The 19900-nt window shown below is 41.1% G+C and overlaps 1 protein-coding gene across 4 annotated transcripts in view; it reads right to left on the reverse strand.

Annotated features, from left to right (window-relative positions):
* Positions 1-8504: 8504 nt before the first annotated feature.
* Positions 8505-19900, reverse strand: part of ADGRG6 (adhesion G protein-coupled receptor G6) — a 113106-nt gene continuing 101710 nt past the window's right edge. For 3 of the 4 annotated variants that reach the window (XM_064447147.1, XM_064447145.1, XM_064447146.1), the window contains 3 exons: positions 18921-19022; positions 16392-16544; positions 8505-11792 (listed from right to left, as the gene is read on the reverse strand). In XM_064447147.1, the coding sequence (XP_064303217.1) occupies positions 11614-11792; positions 16392-16544; positions 18921-19022 (434 nt within the window). In that variant the 3' untranslated portion in view covers positions 8505-11613. Of the gene's footprint in view, positions 11793-14156; positions 14204-16391; positions 16545-18920; positions 19023-19900 lie in introns of all 4 variants that reach the window. The other variant, XM_064447148.1, reaches the window with a different exon arrangement.

A 19900-nucleotide genomic window follows, 5' to 3' on the forward strand; every position in this document is an offset into this window, starting at 1 on the left:
TAATGCTTTGATGCCTGTCTTATGTTGGGCTCCGTCTGGTCTCAGTGCAGAGTGCAGGAGCTCTCCCAGATCCCCAGCAAGGATGCACATGGTGTCCACATGTCAGGCTACAGGCTGAATGCTAAACCCTCTTCTCCTTCCTCACTCCCTGCTTTCCAGGGAAAGGGTGGCACAGGTGGGTGCCCTGGCAGGTCCTTTCCTTGGGGTTCAGGCCAGGTGCCAAGCCCCTTGACGAGCAGTAACTACAAATTCTCACACCAGGACCATGCTGAAGCCTGGACCCCTCATTATAAATCTGATGCTCTCCCAGCAGAAGGACCCAGAGGTCCATTCACCTGGTGCACAGTGTTACAGGAATCACCCACCACCCATCCTGGTGGCAGTCTTGTGGGCCAGACTCGGGATGGCTTTCACCCCAGAGCTTCATGGCTGCAGGAGACAAATGACCTAATTTAAAGCTGCCCTTTGCCTTGACTTTTAGCTTTGACTCATTCCTGAGTCTTAACTATAAATTTGCTTTTGGTTTAAGCTATCTGACAGTTACCTGCAACTTGAGGGCAAGTGGTAACAGTCAATTTACATTTCTGTAAGTGTGCTTGCAAATGGCTTTTTGTTCTTCCAGACAGAGAAGTGCAAGATGTGCTGTTCATTCACTCTCATGCAGTGACTGACCAGCTGCAATCCCCTTTTCCTTACTCAGGACTTTGAAATCTGTTTCTATCTAAAACTCCACTGCCATAAGCTTGTAAGCAGCTTTCCTTTTACCAGCAAAGGTATGGTAAATCCAGTATGACAGAGAATTTATTTTCCTTCTTCGCCCGCCCCTCCCCCCCCAATGTTATAATGCATGCTACTGAAAAAATACAGATATTTTCAAACACTGCATATATATTATCCAATGGTCTTACAAGTTGATGTTCCTGCCTTTTAAAATAATGGTAATTTCACTTACATGTAGAAATAATTCAGCTATAAAGGCTACAAATAGAATTGCCTCATTCATCCACTCTGAAATAATTTATTCTTATGACCAAAATAATTGCAAAGACAAGAAATCATTTATCATTTTTTTATATAGCTAGTTACGCCCTGCTTCATAGGCAAAACAAGAAGACCTCAGTAGCATGTCACACTCAATAAATCAGTGCATTCAGGTCCCCAGCACGTGGTACTGTTACAGCAATTCAACGTGCATCAGTTGACTGAGGACTGGCAGCAGCTAGCTCAACTCAACTGTGGCAAGTGTAAGGTAAAACATGTCAGAGAGAAAAAGAGGTGGGTGAAACACATTCACCTTGGCAGTCCCAATAAGTCAGGAGGACTAGGCAAACGTTTCAAACAGCAATAACCTGATTGTATATCTGAGCCCCAAGATTTATGGAAAGGAAAAGCTGAGTGCTTGAGAAATATGCCAAACATTGTGGATGTGAGAGGCCAGACGGAGATTACATGTAGTAAAACATCAACGCCGTGGGTTCAAGCTTCTGCTACATCTACAGTGAGAATATACATCATGTAGCTATCTGAATTTAAAAGATATTGCTGTGCAGCTAAATGGATCCTAATAAAATAGAAAAGTCAATAACCCATAGGGGTTGTTTGTGTGTTTTTGTTGAATATGTGAGCAAGACCTGAAGAATCACTGCACTAATACTCCTCTGACAGTACATCCATGCTAGAAAACAACAACAAAAAAATACATAGGGAGGCTATGCACGATACTAGGCTCAGGCTGAGCCCTCCATCTGGGGAGAGAAAGAAAGACGGCTCTGTTCTGCCCGAGTGAAGCTGATGCTCCTCATCCTCTTTCAATAATGTGGCTTAATAAATAAATCACAAGTGTATGGCAAAAAAATTAAAGCAAACTGGCTGATACAAAGAAAACTATTTCTGAGAGAGCTGCCTGTCTTACATGTGGGTGTTGGTTCAGTGGACCCTATCCATCCCAAACTGGACAAATGAAGTTGTGCTAGACAAACAACCTTTGTTTTCTGGATTCAGGCACTTAGTCATTGGTAATTATTTAGAATGGGCAAAAGAGCCAAAACACTTCATAAAGCAATATTTTTTTTTTTGTTCCTCAACTATTGCATCTGCTGCTTTTCCACAACCACCTTAATATTAAAATGCTTCTCTTGGCATGGCGCCAGCTATGGGAGAAACAAGCTGGTTGGAAGTAGCCACACGCCAATCACAATCATAGGGCTGCTCTACACACATTGAAATGTCTGGTTTACGGGAATAAGCCACCACAGCTCCTATCATCAGGCAGCCAAAACCTTATGATTTGTATGCGCCAAGACAATTCAAGGTTTGTGTGCATAGAAACCCTGTTAGGCAGAGATTGAGATCTGAGGAGGAAGGACTCTCTGCCAAAGGGAGAAATTTTTTTCCTGTGGTATGAAAAATAACACAAATCGAGCCATTTAATTAAATGCCTAAATGTGGAGCTGCGTTGCTCCATTTACTTGCAAATATCCTGGAAAACTATCTGTTAGTTTCTGTACCCTGGACTTCGGGACAATTGCAGCTAGTGTTTTGCTTTTGCGCTGGATTGTGTATGCAGCAGTTTAGAAGAAAAGAAACACATGGCCTGTTTTTCAGACCTGGCTGGGATGTGTGTATGTGCATCGGGTTATTCCTCCCTCCACATGTGGTACCAATATGCATTGTTACTTACATCCTTCCCACCCCACTGCCCCCTGAGTACCTGCTGAAATGGCTGCCTAAACAGGGAGCACTGCAGCAGCCTCTGCGTCTGCATGCCCGAGCATTTGAGAAGCTAATGCTTGCCATCCCTGGCAAATGTCAACACTTTGAGTCAAACTTCTTCATGTTAACATTATCCCTGAAGCTTCTTTCTCAGGTTCTTTTTTCAGCCTCACTGAAAGAAAACACTGACTTCTGCATCATCTTCAGTAATGGATGGATTTCGTTTAACTGGGAGATTAAGGGCCATCAATTTTAGCTGGGAGAGTCAAAGGAGGTGCAGGACACCATGCTCATGGTAGCAGCTCACACAAGCAGCCTCATGAATCTAGCACAAAGGTTAAGGAGTGAAACAAATGTGTGAAGCTCTGGCACAGATTTGACATGGTCCATAAAGGTGCTGTTCAGAAGCCCTGGTTTCTCAGGTGAATAGCCCACACAAGCCCACTGGAGATGGCAACACACCTACAAGGGTGTTAATCTGGATAAAATAATACTAGAAAAGGAAACTTGAACCAGAAAGGTTCTCAGGAGGGCATTTAATTTTCCTCCTTGCTTTAAGGCAAGCATACCTATGTCACAATCGACCCTGAGATACATATGCCTAACCCAGAGGTTTGCAACCCACCTCTAAAAGGGACGGGGGCTGAGACGAGGTGGTGGCAACAGCACCTGTGACTGCTCCTCCAGCACATGCATTGCCTGCACATGGTAGGTTACTGCTGACCAGCTGTGCTGCAGCACCGTGCCTGTGCCAGGCTGCTCAGAAGCTGGGAGCCGCTGCTGTCATGGCCGCCTCTGCTTTAAATCTACAGCAGAAGCTTTGGTAAGTGAAGGGATGGGGGGTTGTTGCCTCTGTGCGGGAGGCTGGCGACTGGGGTCAGGAATGGGAGCATGGAAGTGTGATGGGTGTGGGGTTCTTTTTTTGGAGAGTGAAGCTATATGGTGGATCAGACAGCTGTTATGGGCAAAGGGTTTACAGCTGAAAAATTAGCAGGGGGAGAGAAGATAAGCTGTGGAGGTAGGGTACTGATATGAATTTATTCTGGGAGCACCTTCCTCCTCCGGCAGTGTACTGTGCTAGTAAAAATAGTTACATGAAATTAAAGAGGATCACAGGGCAGGAGGCTGTCTCTGTGTGTCATCTGATACTGCTGTCGGTGTTGATGGTGGCACCCATGTAGGCGGGTTTAGGAAGCCCAGGTTCAGCCTGTTCTTAGACATCTAGAGTGGTAGAGGGTCTCCTTTGTCCTGAAAGTCTTCCGGTGCTTCACTAGGACATATTCTTTACCTTTGCCTTATCTGGAGGCAATTTATAGATTAGCCTTACACTGGTCTCCAATTTATGTCCAGTCTGATTGCAGTGAGAGAATCTCTTTGCTTGAATGTAGGAAACATCATACACAGCATCTGGTAGGATAAAATATGGGCAGAGCATTGCTTATTTGCTGAACCAGAGCACACATTTGTTTGGATGAAAACAACAAGAAAAGTGAAAAAGACCCATCTTTGGGAAGCATTAAAAATCAATGAGAATAAAAGAGCGGGATGCGTTGAAGTCAGCTGGCTGTTACCCAGCAACAGTATCTGACAGTCACTCTCAGGGACAGGCTGCTTCTGCCTATGCTGATCTTTTTGGGGTTGTTCTTTTCTGCAATGAAATGTGCATTCAGCTTTTCTCCCAGTTCTGCCCAGCCAACTGAGAAGTACCATGACAGGCTCACTTCACTGTGCCTCTATCTGAAGCTGGTACAAAGAGCTGTAGGTGTGCGGTGCGGGGCTTGAAAAGCCAGTGAAGTACGTCCACAGTGCAATCCTTAGAGTCACCTACTAGGAACTGGCAAGCTTGATCCCAGCTTCTCTTCCATCTAATGTAGCTAAAATAAATACAAGTTCCTCATCTCTGGTAAGAGCTGCCACCTAACCAGATCAGGGGTGTGGAGGCTGGTTTGGATGACCATTTTAAGGCCCAGTCTGCCTAAATACATCCTGCTAACCTGCAAGAGGCATTAGCCTGACTGCTTCAAACCTTGCTCCACAGTTACCACTGTCTCTAGGCTATGCCAATGAAATGGTGAAGAAGCCATCCATGGGTCAAGGTCCAGTTAGGCTGCTGGAGCTGCATCCTCTTGAGCTGCCCTCCCTGCACAGCTCAGCCTAGGCCCATCCCATACCAAGTTGTTGCAAACACACACAAAGCTCCTCTGAGAGCTCTTTGAGTTGCATTCTGCATGGGAAAACACAGTATCTTAGCCCCTGCCCCCCAGCGCCCCTGCAAAGCTTTGTAAGTGCTGGTTTCCCATGCTTGCCCTTTTTTTCTTGAGCACCCTCACCATCCCAATCTGTCAATCGTGACTCTGTGATCTGAGCAGCGTTGGCAGCATCTGCATAATGCCCAGCTTGGGTAATTCTAGAAAATGACCACATCTGAGCAATGACACATTTAAAGCCAGACTGAGAGGCATGCTGGCCTGCCTTCTTCCCTGGGAGGTGAGCATTGGCTGTAGGGAGCACAGAAAAACAGCGGGGAACTCACGTTGACTCCTGCCTTGTGCAGAGCCACGCTTGTGTAAGTCTGCCGAGAGGCAATGTGCCAGTAACACAGCTGTGCTGTGACTGAACTTGTGCACACTAACACCACAAGTGTTTTGGAGAAGTGATGGCGTCGTGACATGTGTCATAGTAGTCTTATGCCCCATTGTGTACACCAAGTCCTGACTGTTCCTGGGCCTCCCTTCCCACTGCTCCTTCTTCCTATGGCCAGTGCAGCCACACCTATGGGGTCTCTCCAAAAAAGGTAGGAGAGGCTAAAGCAGGTCATGTCATTCCTTCGCTTTCCCACCCCATCTGCCCCAGACCACCCCTCTCCCCTTAGCTCGGTGCCAGCTTGGTGCTGGTGCAAGTGCGGGGTGAGCAGGACATGCCAGTGAGACTCCTGGGACAAGCACAGATGGGGTGGATTGAAACTGTTTCAGGAGTTTTTCTCTGAATGTCTTGCCAGAATTGCAGATCAGACAGTTTAATTTCAGCAGGGTGCCATTTTCCAAAGGAGCAGCTTTCTGGTCAATCCTGCCCCATGACCAAGAAGCCTTGGGAGCAGCTGCGCAGCTGAGTGTGTAGCTGAGTGGTTCTGCACCTTGCTTGAGCTGACCTGGTAATACGTGCTGTGGGGAAAGAGTATGTGGAGCAGAGGGGGCAGCTCTGCCCCTTTGCTGTTGAGGGAAATGTGGTAGGAAGGTATGGGCCTGCGTGCCACTGTCAACAGAGGGCTACTGGTTTTTGTTTCCTCCCTGGATAATTACCCATACAGTGAATTTCTGAGTCACAGGATGGCAGCCCAGCAGATCAAATCATTTGTCCAGTACTGGAATAAGCTAGTGTGCAAGCCTGAAATGGTGAGCTGGCTCTGTTTTCTCAGCTGACAGCAGTGTAGCATTTGCTAATTCCATTGCATCCCTTCAGAGCAAAAAAGGAAAAAATGTAGCAATCAGCAAGAGAAAAGACAGGGAGACTATATTCCTCTTTCCACTAAATATGCCCAAATGCAGGCAGACAGCTCTCTCCCCTCACTTCCCCGAGTGCCGTGTGTTTGCTTTATCCGGTGATGTAACAGATTGCTAAATAATAGACAAACCTGATATGAACTCTCCTACTTATCTCTGTGCCGATGCTTACACGTGGAAGAACCTTGTTTCATTTTTTCACTTAACAGCTTTACAACTAGCAATATGCCACTGCCCTCTGCTGGAAAAGCTCGAGCAGTCGTGCCAGGCGAGTGGAAAAGAAAACCAGAGTGGAATTTTGGAAATGTGTACTGTTATTGCATTTAGTGCACTTGGAACCGGAGTGCTGTGAAATGCAGCACGACAGGGGCAGCGGGAGCCCTCCACCCACCAGGCAGAGCCGGACACACTCCCCTCTTGCTTTGGTGGGTTTCTAGGGTGGGAAAAAACGGGCAGTGGAAGGAAACATCAGACCAGAGCTATCAGCATTCGCTCCTTCTCCTACACTTCACATATGGAATACAGTCGGGATTTTTGAGGACTCTTTCCTTCTGAAGCTATGTTTTTTGAGAACTCTTACTAGAATCATTTGGATACAAAGTGCCCAGTTTAGGCTATCTGGTACATGCTGGAGATTCAAGCTGGCATTTATTTTGTAGGGTAGGTCATTCAACACACCTTGAGAAAACCATGTCATTCAAACTGTTGCCGGGAGGCTGTGCTTATACAATCCATATGCACATCACCACAATGTGCCCTCCTCATGAGTACTGAATCTGGGCTTAATCTACGACCAATAGCAGCATTGGCCTTGAGCGAGCAGACTATGTGAGGAAGGGCTGTCTTTCCAGAAAAAGATTTCCATGAGATTTATTTAGCTGTTTCTGGTGTGGTGCTTCAACCTTATCTGACTGATTTCTCATCATGAGGGGCATTACAGTCTTCCTGAACTACAGAGATATTACTGCTATGTTAGCCTCTAAGCATGCAAATACTGGAGTTACTGCCTTGAAGAGCCATGGCAGATCTTCAGCTTAAAGCTGGAGGGTCAAAGATCTTAGTTTTAATTGACAGGTGCACAAATAGCCATGGTGGTGTGTTCCACCTGCTCCAATGGCCTGCCTCCATCACTGGTCAGGGTGGTATATGCTGGGGACAGGGCAAAAAATCATGTGGGAATTGTAAGAAGATGCAGAGCAGGCCTTAGCAATTTCCCTTTCCTTTCCCCTTCCTTCCCTTTCAGTTTCCTTTTCCTTCTTTTTCGCTTTCCCTTGCACTGCAGCAAATGATTGTCCTGAGGATTGGAGTGCCATGATGGGGCCAGGAGCTCTGAAAATTAAACAGGCTCAGTAGCCACAAACTGGCTATGTGGAAGGTGAAGGGGAAAGCCTCCTTAGCATAGCAGCAGCTGGAGCACTGCGCATGGGACGGCTGCTCCACAGACTGGTTTGCATGATTGGTTTCCCTGACATTAACTTCTAAGCCCTTTGCCTAATTTGCTGACCCATATATGGTTTTACATCTTTATATATAGTGAATGCATAACAACTTCTTATAATGGCTCTATGAATGACACACTGCGGCCCTGTAACTTGGTAGCTGTCCCTGTGGTTACAAAGATATGTCCGATTATAGATCAGCCTTTCAAAAGTAATAAAATGAAGTGGCATTTTATGTAACTCAATGGGTTACAGTAGGAAGCTGTTAACAGTAGAGGATTAAAATAAAATTGTTCTTGATATTTAAAAAGTGATGAAACGGGGAGAAAAATAAATCCACCCCCAAACGCTGCAAATCACTCCCTGTGAATTTGGCATCTGCCAAGATCCTACTTGGAAAAAAAACCTGGGCTCCTTCCCTCAGAGGGTCCTCCCACAGCGTTCAAGGCCTAAAGCTCGAGGGTAGTGTTCACTGTCCACAGACACACATGGACAGACCATCCACGGGCACACCCAGCATCCTTATTAATAAATGGTACTTATCACATGGGGTTGTTTTTGATGGCTTTCTAAAAATATTACAGCTAAATCTTCATATTCTGTGTATTTTCTGTGAGGACTTAAATACAGGGGAGCAGATCTGACACATTTCGGCAGGTTTCCGTGTTCTTTAAAGGTACGCCATTAGCGTGTTACATTTGATGTTTATATATTGGTGTGGATTAATCAAGTGATTGGCTGACTGAAATATTTCAACAGTGATCAGTCCAAGTATGATTACAAGTTAAATCACGTTACTGACAATGAGGGACTACATTCAGCTGTAAAGAAACATATGAATTGAAATAACTCCTGAGTGTTAGATTATTTATTTGCATTCCTTCTAAAAGATCATCCCAGCATATTGTCTGTTGCCTTGATTTTCCTTTCATTTCCATGACATGATTGCTACTATAAATAAATGAACTTGCATAACTTTCACACCATTCACTGGATGTGGCATTGAGTAAACGACAAAAGAGAAATGCATATTTTGCAAAATGCATTCCACTGACGAGATGGAGTTAATATTGCACATTTATTTCCAACATTTTGGCTAGGCATGTACCTGTCTCGCATACTTAATACACACAAGATTTTTTTCCAGTATTCCAGAGTAATTTTTGCCATTAAACACTAAAAAAGAAAAAAAAAATCAACCATTTGCTATTAAAAGACTTTAATTATCTGGAGCACTAACATCAAGAACATTTACTTGAAAGTGTTTCTTTCCACTCTTGTCCATCTTCAAACCTGTCACACTATATTCCACTGACTCATATGACAAATTACACTGACATGTTCCCTCATACTTGTAAAAGATAGAACTACAGTAAATTTTTTCACAATGTCTTTGGAAAAAACATATATAAGAAATTATTCTTTCCCTCTTCTCCCATGATGAAGCAGAAGCTTAGTTTTAAAGTAACAAGAACAATCATTATAGAGCTAAATATATCTGACATATTTAACCTCACAAATAAATAAATATATACAAGGGAGGTTACAGCATGTCAACTACAAAGTAGAAGCTTTACCTTGTAGAATTGAGAGCATTCAAGAGCATCTAACTGACAGAGACAATTCAAGATTACTACATGGTAGTAAAAAAAGAGAAAAAAGTCAGCAAAAATATAGGTAGCTGTACATTAAACTGATAGGTTACAGCTCAGCTTCGGTCAGGATATGGTGTTTGCTTTTTATTTTTATTTACTAATCTATTACGTTTCATCGATTCCTCATTTTTTCAGGAATGTTTGGTTTTCCTTCTCTTCACTTCTGAACACCTTGATCAGGTAGAAATCTCACAGTAAGCTGCTATGTGAATGCTATTATCTACAGTAGTTAAGCAAGTGGGTTGATAAAATATAAATTCAGTAAATGCTTGTACATAATCTCTCCCTAAATTATTTCCCTTATTAAAGATATCTGACAACACTCATCCCTGTTAATAATTACATTTAAAGTGAATCTGGTTGACTTTCATTCATACCACCACATAAGTATTTGCAGTTATGAGACTGAGGTTTTGTTAAGGTCTGTGTGGCGACAGCAGTGTTTCTGGACGGAATACCGTCCGGACCTCCGCCTCCCGCCAGGTGTTTGCAGCCAGGGAAATACGCCATTTGTGCGGTCACAGCATTAAACGATCTCTGCATGCAAAAGTGCGTGCAAAGAGCAGAGAAAGGCACAAATCCACATCCCTAATCACTGAACATCCACCTGCTTGGCAACCGAAAACTGTCACAGCGCAACTCTCTGGCCACCTTCTGAATACAATTACTTAAATATTTAGCTAAAAATATTTTGGTTAAAAAAAAAAAAAGCCTTTTTAAAAATGAAAATTCATATTAGGAGACACGCTCCTCTGAAAACATAATTTGAAAATACCTTTGGTGTTTCAGCCCATGCTTTCAGTGACACGTGCAGTCACAACTTTTACAAAACCCGTCATGGGGGGAGACATGCTTCATGAGGAGAGATGCCCTTCCGCAGCCGTGGCCACGTGCTGATGTGTCACATGTTTATAGAGAGTAAAACAAGTAAGCGTTTTATGCTCGTTTCTTCCCTGCACACACACACAACTTGGTGTCGTTATGCGCACAGAATAGCAATGTGAAATTCCCTAATGTTGCCTGAACACTGTTTAAACTCTGTGCCTCCAACAGCCTCAATCAAGTCAACCAATCTGGGGGCAGGCGGGGGGTATTCATACTGATAACGTGATGTGCCCGGAGAGATGCTATTTATTTATTTATTACTGGTAAATGTACTCCAGGTTATTCTAATGTTGCAATGCCATCTGATGGAGGTGTCTATACATACAGCATGTGTGAAGTACAGACGGCAAATGAACCCGTGGGCTTACGAAGTATTCATCTTGTATTTAAATACTTAAGTTTTAGCACCGTTCATTGTTCTTAGATTGTGTGTGATACACATTGTGGTTTCCTCTGTTGTATTTACTGTGTGCATTATTATAAAAATATGTGTGGAGAGAGATCTAGGTATATATTTATGTATCTATATATAGTTGAATGTCTTCTATTTTGTTTAGTGAAAAAGAACATTAAACATAGAATTGCAATGGGAGATGCTGCATTTCATACACATCAATCAATAAATGTTGAAACATGACTTTGTGTAAACTTTGGATTTACCTGTGTACTTGTTCTGCACAGATGCAAATGATACGTACAAACGTCTGTTTCCATACATATCAACGGGCTTAAAATTTGCAAGAGTTACTAGCATCCTGCGTGCCCTTCTCAGCCGGCTCATCTATGTAATAAGTGTGTTTCTATGCACATGGATACAGAATAGCCTGAACTTACAGCACGCACTGTTTTGGTAAGCAAGATTTGCATGATTAGGTCTATTTAGTCAAAAATGGTTTAAAATAACCCTTTAACACTGGTGTTAGGGTTTTATTCACTTACGAATAAAGAACAGAGAGCACTAGACAGTCAAGAAGCAAGAATCTAACAAGTGTTGTAGGGGAAATCCATGTTCTTCAAAAGGAAAAGACCATCAGTAAACTGTTCAATAAGAGCTTGCCTGTACTGCGTGACATGTCTGCTATTTTCTCCAGAAGTCAAGACTTGCTTCTGTTTGGACTATATAATTTAGAGTTAGGCTTGTGTCTCTTCAGTCTTAAAAAATATTTACACAGGATTACAATTAGATGTCCAGGCATCATGTTGGCTGGCACGTTTAAAAACAGCTCATTACCATGGCGGAAAATCGTCTTTTTCCACAAGAGTAAAAAGGCAGAGAAATTGGTCCTCGAGTGGAAGCTGTTAACAGGAAAACATTATAAACTGGGAAAAAATAACTAAATGGGTCACGTTCTACGACAGCTAGTGTCCTCAGTTCCAGGCAGACTTTTGTCTTCCTTTGATTCCAAAAATTCAGAAGCCCGGTTAGAACTTCGTGCTGTGACTAAACGTGTCAGACATGATGATATTTTTATAGAAGTTGTCGGAGTGAGGATTGCAGTATCCCTTGACCTTGTCAATAACCTGGTGGACAGGGATGATTGATGTCTGTTCTCCATCCTCTTGGGCAAATTTTGAAGATGGCTTGTCAAGAAAAACATTCTCTAGGAAAAGGAAAAGGCAACAGGAAGTTAGGGCTTCTTAAGCAAGCTCATAGTTTAAGAGGTGTGTCACTCCCACATAGATATGCCTTTAATTGCCACTACTGCTGAATGAAATTATTGCCCTAAAAGCCAGCAAACGAGTTTTTGGCTTGGCACAGCTTCTTCTGAATTCTTTTCAGACGCCCGGTTTTGTGGGCAGACCTCTCAGGTCTCTCTTGAAATTATCCCCCTATTATTTTACCTAAAGCGTAACTGATTCCTACGACCCTTTAATATATTAATTTACTGTTGATGCATTGTATCTTACAAACTAAAAACATTTTGATAGCACTGGAAAAGGGGTGACCTCCATAACATCTGTTAAATAACATCTTCATATAATAACGTAGTGGAAAGGGACAGTAAATGGATTCAATTATTTCAACTGTGGAGGTTTTAAGCTATGCACAGAAATAGTGTATTCTGCGCAGAATGTAGCAGAAGATGACTTGCATCTTAAATCAGATAACCAGAGCCAAAACCGGCCTAAACTTTGGGCTTGCCTAGCACTGCTTTGTCTTTTCCATAATGTGGGGGGTACAGACTGAACAACTGTGGGGAGGAAAATATGCAGAAAAACTGGCATCCCCTCAGAGTTAATGTGCTATAAGCCAAGGGTGGAGCTGACGAGAAGGAGAAAGGCAATTCCCAGCTGGGCTGGGAAAGTCTGCTTCAGTGGCTAACAGTACTGCTGTTCAGAGAACAGTCAGTAGGTAGAGCTCAAGTAGTGAGCAATGAGGAGGAGAGAGCCTTTATCTCATTTTGTCAAGTACATATTCCTAATGAGCTTTCTTATCTCTTCCACCGTAGTGAATAAAGCTGGAATTAACTCTCTTAAGCCAGGCAAGGCTTGGACCAGCGCAAGCCAACAGTAAGATGGGGTATCCTGTGGAGCAATTTTTTCTACAAGTGACATTTTTGATGGCTGTTTGCAAGACCATGGTGAAATCACCTTCAAAAATTCCTTGGTAAAGCATCAGTTAACAACTTTTTATATTATTTAAACTACGATTTCATACAAAATTTTTTTCTTATAGAAATAAATCATGAATTAAAAAGAAAAGTAGCCTGCAGAAGTCATGATATCAAGCCATAAAAGAGTATGAAGGGCTGCATGAAGGAGAAATGTATTGCAGAGTGAGAAATCAAAACAGTTGTACTCATGAAAAAAGAAACAGGCATGTTCAGGCATATCAGAATGATTTTTTCAAAGCACGCAAGAGCGATCGTGAATCGCAGCAAATAACTCCATGTCCAGTAGCAAACTGCTGGGTACTGAGTACCTTTCAAATGTATGCATTTATTAGCCAATGGTACTATATTTTGATGTTTTTCTACATACTGAATACCTTATTACAAAGACGAAAAGTTAATTCTTAGTATTTAGGAAAGCTTTTTGAAATTTCTTGCAAACATGATGCTTTTTTTCACAAGGCATCATTACATTATTAAATACCAGCTATTTCCTCATGAAATTTGCATGCACAGGAATTATGTTAAGTCCTTTGAAACCAGCGGGGCCCTCTTTCTTTTAGCTCAATGGTCTTCACACCCAAGTAAAGGACTAAAATCCTGTATCGCTGAAGTAAATGGGAGTTGTACCACCAAATTCACTGCAGAAATACTCTTAACTTCTAATTCATGTAATCGTTATATATGGTATTTAAGTACTATCTACAACAAGTTTGTGCCAGACTTGTAGACAGCAGGGCCACAAGATGCCGAAGTGATTTCTTTCGTGCACCCAGTAGGGTCCACCCAATATTCGTGTCCCAATCAGTGCATTCTACATTCAACCAGCAGTGCACAGCATGGCTTCCAGGCATATATAGTTTGTCATTCAGAGTTACTGTGGGTGTGACTCAATAGGAAAAAACAATGGCTAGAAGACTAATTCCATAATGGCCATAGACTAAACAGAAATACAGTATCTTAAAATTCCTGTAATAACTTTTAAAAATATTAAAAATTTTTCTAGTACTCAGTCAGATTGTTTTTGCTTTTTAATGTATGCTTTGTGTATGGGTGCTCCAACTTAGCCTCCTTTCCCCAGACTGCTGTAGATAGGCATTAATGTCAGGACATGGTTTGTTCTCTGAAAATGGTATCTTCCAAACACTGCATGCCCCAGGCAGAGTGCAGACACCCAGAGTTTGAAGCACACTTATCCTTTGATTCAGCGTTGCAATGGCGCAAGATGTAATGGTGGGAAACAAGCAGTGTTTCTGATTAGCAAAGTCCTTTGTGTCAATGAGGACATCATGCAAGTGGCATCCCTCCACCCTGCTCAAACCATGCATTCAACAAAAGCAGTTCTCACTTTACCTGTAAAGCTCCACCACTGAAGAGGAAAGGGCCTTAGAAGACATTATCTATACCACAAACACATGAATGCTTGTATCAATTCCAGGGAGCACATTGTAACCAGATTAACAAGAGTTGCCAAGACATGTAGCTATTACATTATTTGCCTGCAATTTAGCTAAGAGGGTAAACTGAGAAGTTTAGCTGTATTAAAAATCAGAATCTTAATGTTATTTTCTATTATTTTAACACATAAGAAGGTAAGTCAGTATTTAAAAACCTAATGTTAGCAAAACATTCTTTGGAGTATCACAATAAAATGCGTATTTTCACAGGTCAAACCAAAATTATTAAAGTTTTAAAAATACAGAGAAAACTGTGGTATTCCCTTAATGTCCAATAAACAATCACGTTACAAACTATGATTACATTACCAACTTCAGTCCCTTTTAGGAAATAAATTACGTAGGGGATTAAGCTCATCACTTGAAGAAGGTACATGAACATGTTCCTAACTGCAAGTATCTTTTAACTTACTACTTCTTATTTGGAACACTTTTATTGTTTTGCTTCAAGAATGCATTGCAAAAACGCCAGCACTAATTGTCAGACTGATAACAAGCCCTGAGTCCAACGTTATTATTATTATTATTTTATCATTAATCCCAATACCAAGGGTTTAAAGGTTGATCTGTCATGAGTACAAATGGGAATTCTCTGTCTGCAGAACGGAGAATGCTCTGCAGTGGAAAGGGCACTTTCCTTCTCTACTATTCAATTAATAGTAGCACCGTAACCGGTGGATATTATAGACATTGTTTGTGGGCGACTGCTGACAGAAGCGTCACTTCACAGGAGAGAGAGCTGAAGACAGCTCGCTCAGGGCAGCTGGGTGCGTGGCACATCAAACCTGAGATGGCAGCAGGGACAGGCACCCGGGTGAGGCAGGTGCCAGCTGTGTGTTCCCCGCGCGGCTGTCAACGGCAGTCCTGAGAGCAAGCTCAGGTACACCAGGGAATTTCTAAGATACTGCTCAGTTTTACTGTATTCAAAACAGATGTACTTCATGCATAGCCTCCATAACAAAAAAAGATTTACACTCTTAAGACACCTGATGCACAATGGATGCACTGAATATTGGTTAGTGAGAAAATAATAATGTAATTCTTAAAAAAGGGGATTTCTAGACAAAAATTGTGTGCCTAACTGAACACTATTTCCTGGAAATTATGCCACATATCAAGAAAGGAGATTGTACCATCATAAATGATACACTGGGGACTTCTGAAAATAAGTAATACTTAAGAAACAATGTAACTTTCCTATCAGTAAAATAATATATTTCATATCTAAACATTGCTTCTAACAACTATTTTAAAGCAAGTAAACACATCTTTGGGTTTAATATGTCCACAGATTTTATTTCCACTATGTTTCAAAAGAGGATTCTGTGATAATGTGACATGACTTTACACTGGACAAAAACGTGAGTTCACAAAAAGCCAGTAACAAAAAACCTAAACTATTTCAGTGATTTTCTGAAATATTATCTCACACATAAGCATACAGACTGGAAAATCATTCCATCTCCTCTCTTTTTTGCTCCTTTGAAGTGTTCTTAAAATGAGCACATTTTTATGGCATGAGTGAAATATAGACGATGCTTTTTATTACATATACCATTGACATCTAAATAAATAAGCAGTAGATACGGCATGCTATCTGTAGATGGGAAAGACGGTGCATGCTCTGGGCATCAATTTCCAAGTAGCCTCCACTTGTCTCTTTACTCATAAATACGTTTGAGTTAAATGGAAGCAGTTTGACCAAGTGAATCAACTGTGGACTTGGGTTCAGAAGACTTGATTCCTACTTCCAGCTGCGCCTGGTAGCTTCCATGTTACCTTGGGCAAAGAATGTCATCTCCCTGTGCTTTAGTTACTCTGTGTTTACAATGGCATAAAAAACTTACCTTCTTTTAGCCAAAGAAGTGAAAATGCTATAAAAATCTACGGTTTGCTTTTATCACGCCTACTTTGTTTAGCATGGGAACATAGCCACGCAAGAATTATATACTGGATGCATTGCATATTAGGTTAAGATTCTTACTGAACAGTAACATGTATTTTAAAAATACTGAAAATATACAAATTGGTGAAATTTTCTCACATTGACCTTTGGGTAGAAATTCCTACTGTACCTTTAACATGAAACTACTTATTTACAGATGCACTGTGTTACAGTGCAAGAACTCACCTGTATGGCTGTTTCGTTTGCAGTATGTATTTGTTGTAGATTTTGATTTGGATGTTAAGTAGGTTGAATTAGAGCCAATGGAACTAGAGGATAAGGATTTCCCAAGATTATCAGAACTCTTCTTTATAATATTGGTTGCTGTTTTGCTCCAATCTAAAAATGATTGAAAAGTTTTACATAAATAATTACCATAGGTACTAAATGCCTAATTTACTCAGTTATGAACATTTCAAGTATCAGATGCATTTCTTCATGTTGTTTATAACAAACAGCCTGTCCTTTTCCTGTCAGGTTACCTCTTTGGTTCTTAACAAACATAATAATTATTCCAACTTGATTTACTTTGCTGTTTACCACAATAATTAAAATTGGTCGCTCTAACACTCTGACAATTGTTTGACTGGATGGCAGAACTGTAAGATCTGGCTTTCCAGGGTGCAGGAGAGCAGTGAAGATCTGTAGTAGTATAAGGATGCCAAAGTTTCATCATCTGAACAGAGAAACCCAAAGGGATAGATAGGAAAGGGATCAACTGGAGCATTTCAGAGGTCTTATCGTTTGAGGGCTTGATCAGCTCAGGTTGATACTACCTGCTAGTGGATTTGCACTTCTTGTTATAGGGTTTAGCATATTGGTGCACTATTAATAACAATCAATAATAATGGTTATTCAGTAGTTCACATTTGAAGATTGTTGTCCAAACCATTAACACAACAGGCTTTTATACTGGAACAACTTCCAAAATTAAATTAAATAACTAATACCAATAAACTTACTGAGGAAAACTGACACTGAAAAACTCATCACAAGTGTCCTAATACCAAGTACAATAAACGTATCTAGTTCTGTATCATGTACTTGTACGTAAGTACAGGTAGTTTCACACTTCAGTCTTGTTGCTCTTACTCATTGTATTGCAGTGAAATTCACAAAATGGAAGAGAAGCCCAGACCAAAGACACATGGATCACTTTAGCCTTGATTTAAATCAAGACCAATGTTTTATCCTAAATCATTGCTATAGGGTATAGGTTGCTATTTCTCTGATATAGCTATGGAAGTATTGCAAGGCTTTGGCTTGTTTGTTTCTTCGCTTTATCATAGCATGCCCTGAAGTACACTTCAATCGGATAGGTATGCAGGTTCACATTCAGCTTATATTTCACTGTTCTGCCTGCAAACTATGTCAGGTTCATGGAAAATAAAACTGGCCGGAGGTTACTGACTGGTTAATGCTCGGTGTAACGATAGCACATTAACTGTACCACTGAAGTACTCGAATCCTTCAGGTTTTTATTTCTGTCATACCCACAAGCTGCCCAACAGCAGCACAAAAATCTGGAAATAATTTGATCCATCTGTGTTTTCCAGTTCAGGAGTTACAGCATGAACCACACGGAAACTGAACATATGAAACAATCTGGACGCCTGATCTGAATGAATACGCTTTTCCTAATTTGTATTAACTCTTTGAAATCATGAATAAGTTTTTCTTTCTACAAAATGAAAGCGTAAGTATTTTATAGCGTACAATGAGAATGCACTCCCTAAACAAAACAGAGCATGACAAAGCAAAAGTCTTGATGGCAAAGCAGTTACTTAAAACCTTGAAACAAACCTTGGATGCCAAGAAAGGGCACAAGGCTATTTGGAGCACTCTTATTACCTGAAATAGACCGGCAATGAGCTCATGCCACCTCACATCAACTGTAGATCTCAACCCTGGTCATTGCACAAGAACCATATGGGCAAGAGTTATATGGTCCAAAATTGTTACCTCAGACAGCAAAGCAAGATCCAGTTGCCTAAACAGAGGAGTGTAATGCCATCCGAGATGCCCAAAGGTGCAGGAGGCTATAAACACAGTGTCCCAAGTGTTGCACTTCAAAGTGTCCAAACCAACTGCTCTCCTTTCCCTCTGAGAGTTGCAGATAAAGATGAACTTTATTTCTGGAACCTAATCAGGCTTCTGCTAAAGGAATTTTCTATGCTTTTGAGTCTCTAATGGTCTCTCTGAATTATATGGTGCAGGACAGAACAGTTTGAAAAGGCAAAGATAACAGCAAAAGACATCAGAGTAGTTTTATCTGCCTGTTAAGAATTGCTCCTCCATCAACCTAAAAGTCCACACAATTTAGTCAACACACTGTAACAGAGGAGAAAAGGAATAAGATTGGCTTTTTAATGACAGTTTGAATCTCAGGATCTTTTTTTTTTTCTCTCTCTTTTTTTTTTTTTTTTCCTTCAGGGTCCAAAGGGCCTTCCAAAACCATGCTTATAGCACCACAAAATTTACCAGCTGCCTTCAGTGGAAAATTGAAAGAGAGGATTTGAGAATTTTTATGAAGTGATATCTGAAAAGTCCCTTGGCAATTGTTAGTACTGAAGTGAAGTGACAGCCTATGATTAATCTATTATTCCACATCTCTGGCTTACATGGTATTATTTTAGAAATAACACAGCAAGCTGTTCACCTGGGCTGTTATGGACTACTGCAGCACCTAAGGAAGGGAGCTGTGAATTCTTTTACCTGAATTGTCTGCCAGTCGGAATCTGCCACAACAGAGATGCCTCCTCCATTGTTTCTGCACATTTTCTTTCATAGCGCAATGGAATACAAAAATAAATAAACCTGCAACAAAAGCAAATGAAGCTTGTATTTATAAACAGACAAATAGATTAACTAAAATCTGCTAAAAAAAGACTATGAAGTACAAGCGAAGGAAAATCATAAAGTCTTATTATCATCTACGCCTCATTTAAGAGGTATGGAAATTAATTAAAGCTTTGCCATCTTCTAGCTGCCATGTAAGTGCTTGGGATATCAGAAGAGAGAGAATAGGACCCCTTTTATTGACACTGTTGATTTAGATCCAGCTCAGTGTGGATATTTTGATTTTATTTTTTTTTTGGCTAAGAGGAAAATAATTAAAAGGTTTTGTCTTTGAACCAAATGAATATTTTGCAACAGCAAGAGCCAGATTGCGAAGTAAATACAGACATTATTATATTAGGAAGAAGATATTTTATCTCCTCCTGTTCCATATCTAGAAAACCGTAATTGGCACTAAAGAGTCCTCTGAAAAAGCACACTTGCATGTATGTGCATCACATGCATGTACTTGGAATGATTATGAAAATGGGAAGAAAATGTGCATGAGTACTAATTAGGTGTCCAGATATTACTTCTGAAGAAAATTACCTGGTTTGTGCATGCAACTGCAATGAATGTGTTTAAGAATGTTTTTTTGTAGAGTTCTTATTTCTCATGCAATTGTATAATCTTTATTTTCAAGACAGAAGATAAGCATCTACCATGTGGTAAAGAAGATCTTAACTGGGTGTACGGCATTATTTCATCATTCTACAGAGATACTTTGGAGCTAAATATAGAAGTTGGAAATCTCATATGCTCCTGGTGCTTCCCAGGCAGGCACTGGCTGTGGAATCTTCCATTGTTCTCCAGCTTGGCCTGTTCTCGTTTTATTCTTATTCACTGGGAGATAGCCA

This window comes from Phalacrocorax carbo, chromosome 3, assembly GCF_963921805.1.
Source record: "Phalacrocorax carbo chromosome 3, bPhaCar2.1, whole genome shotgun sequence".
NCBI classification, from domain to species: Eukaryota; Metazoa; Chordata; class Aves; order Suliformes; family Phalacrocoracidae; genus Phalacrocorax; species Phalacrocorax carbo.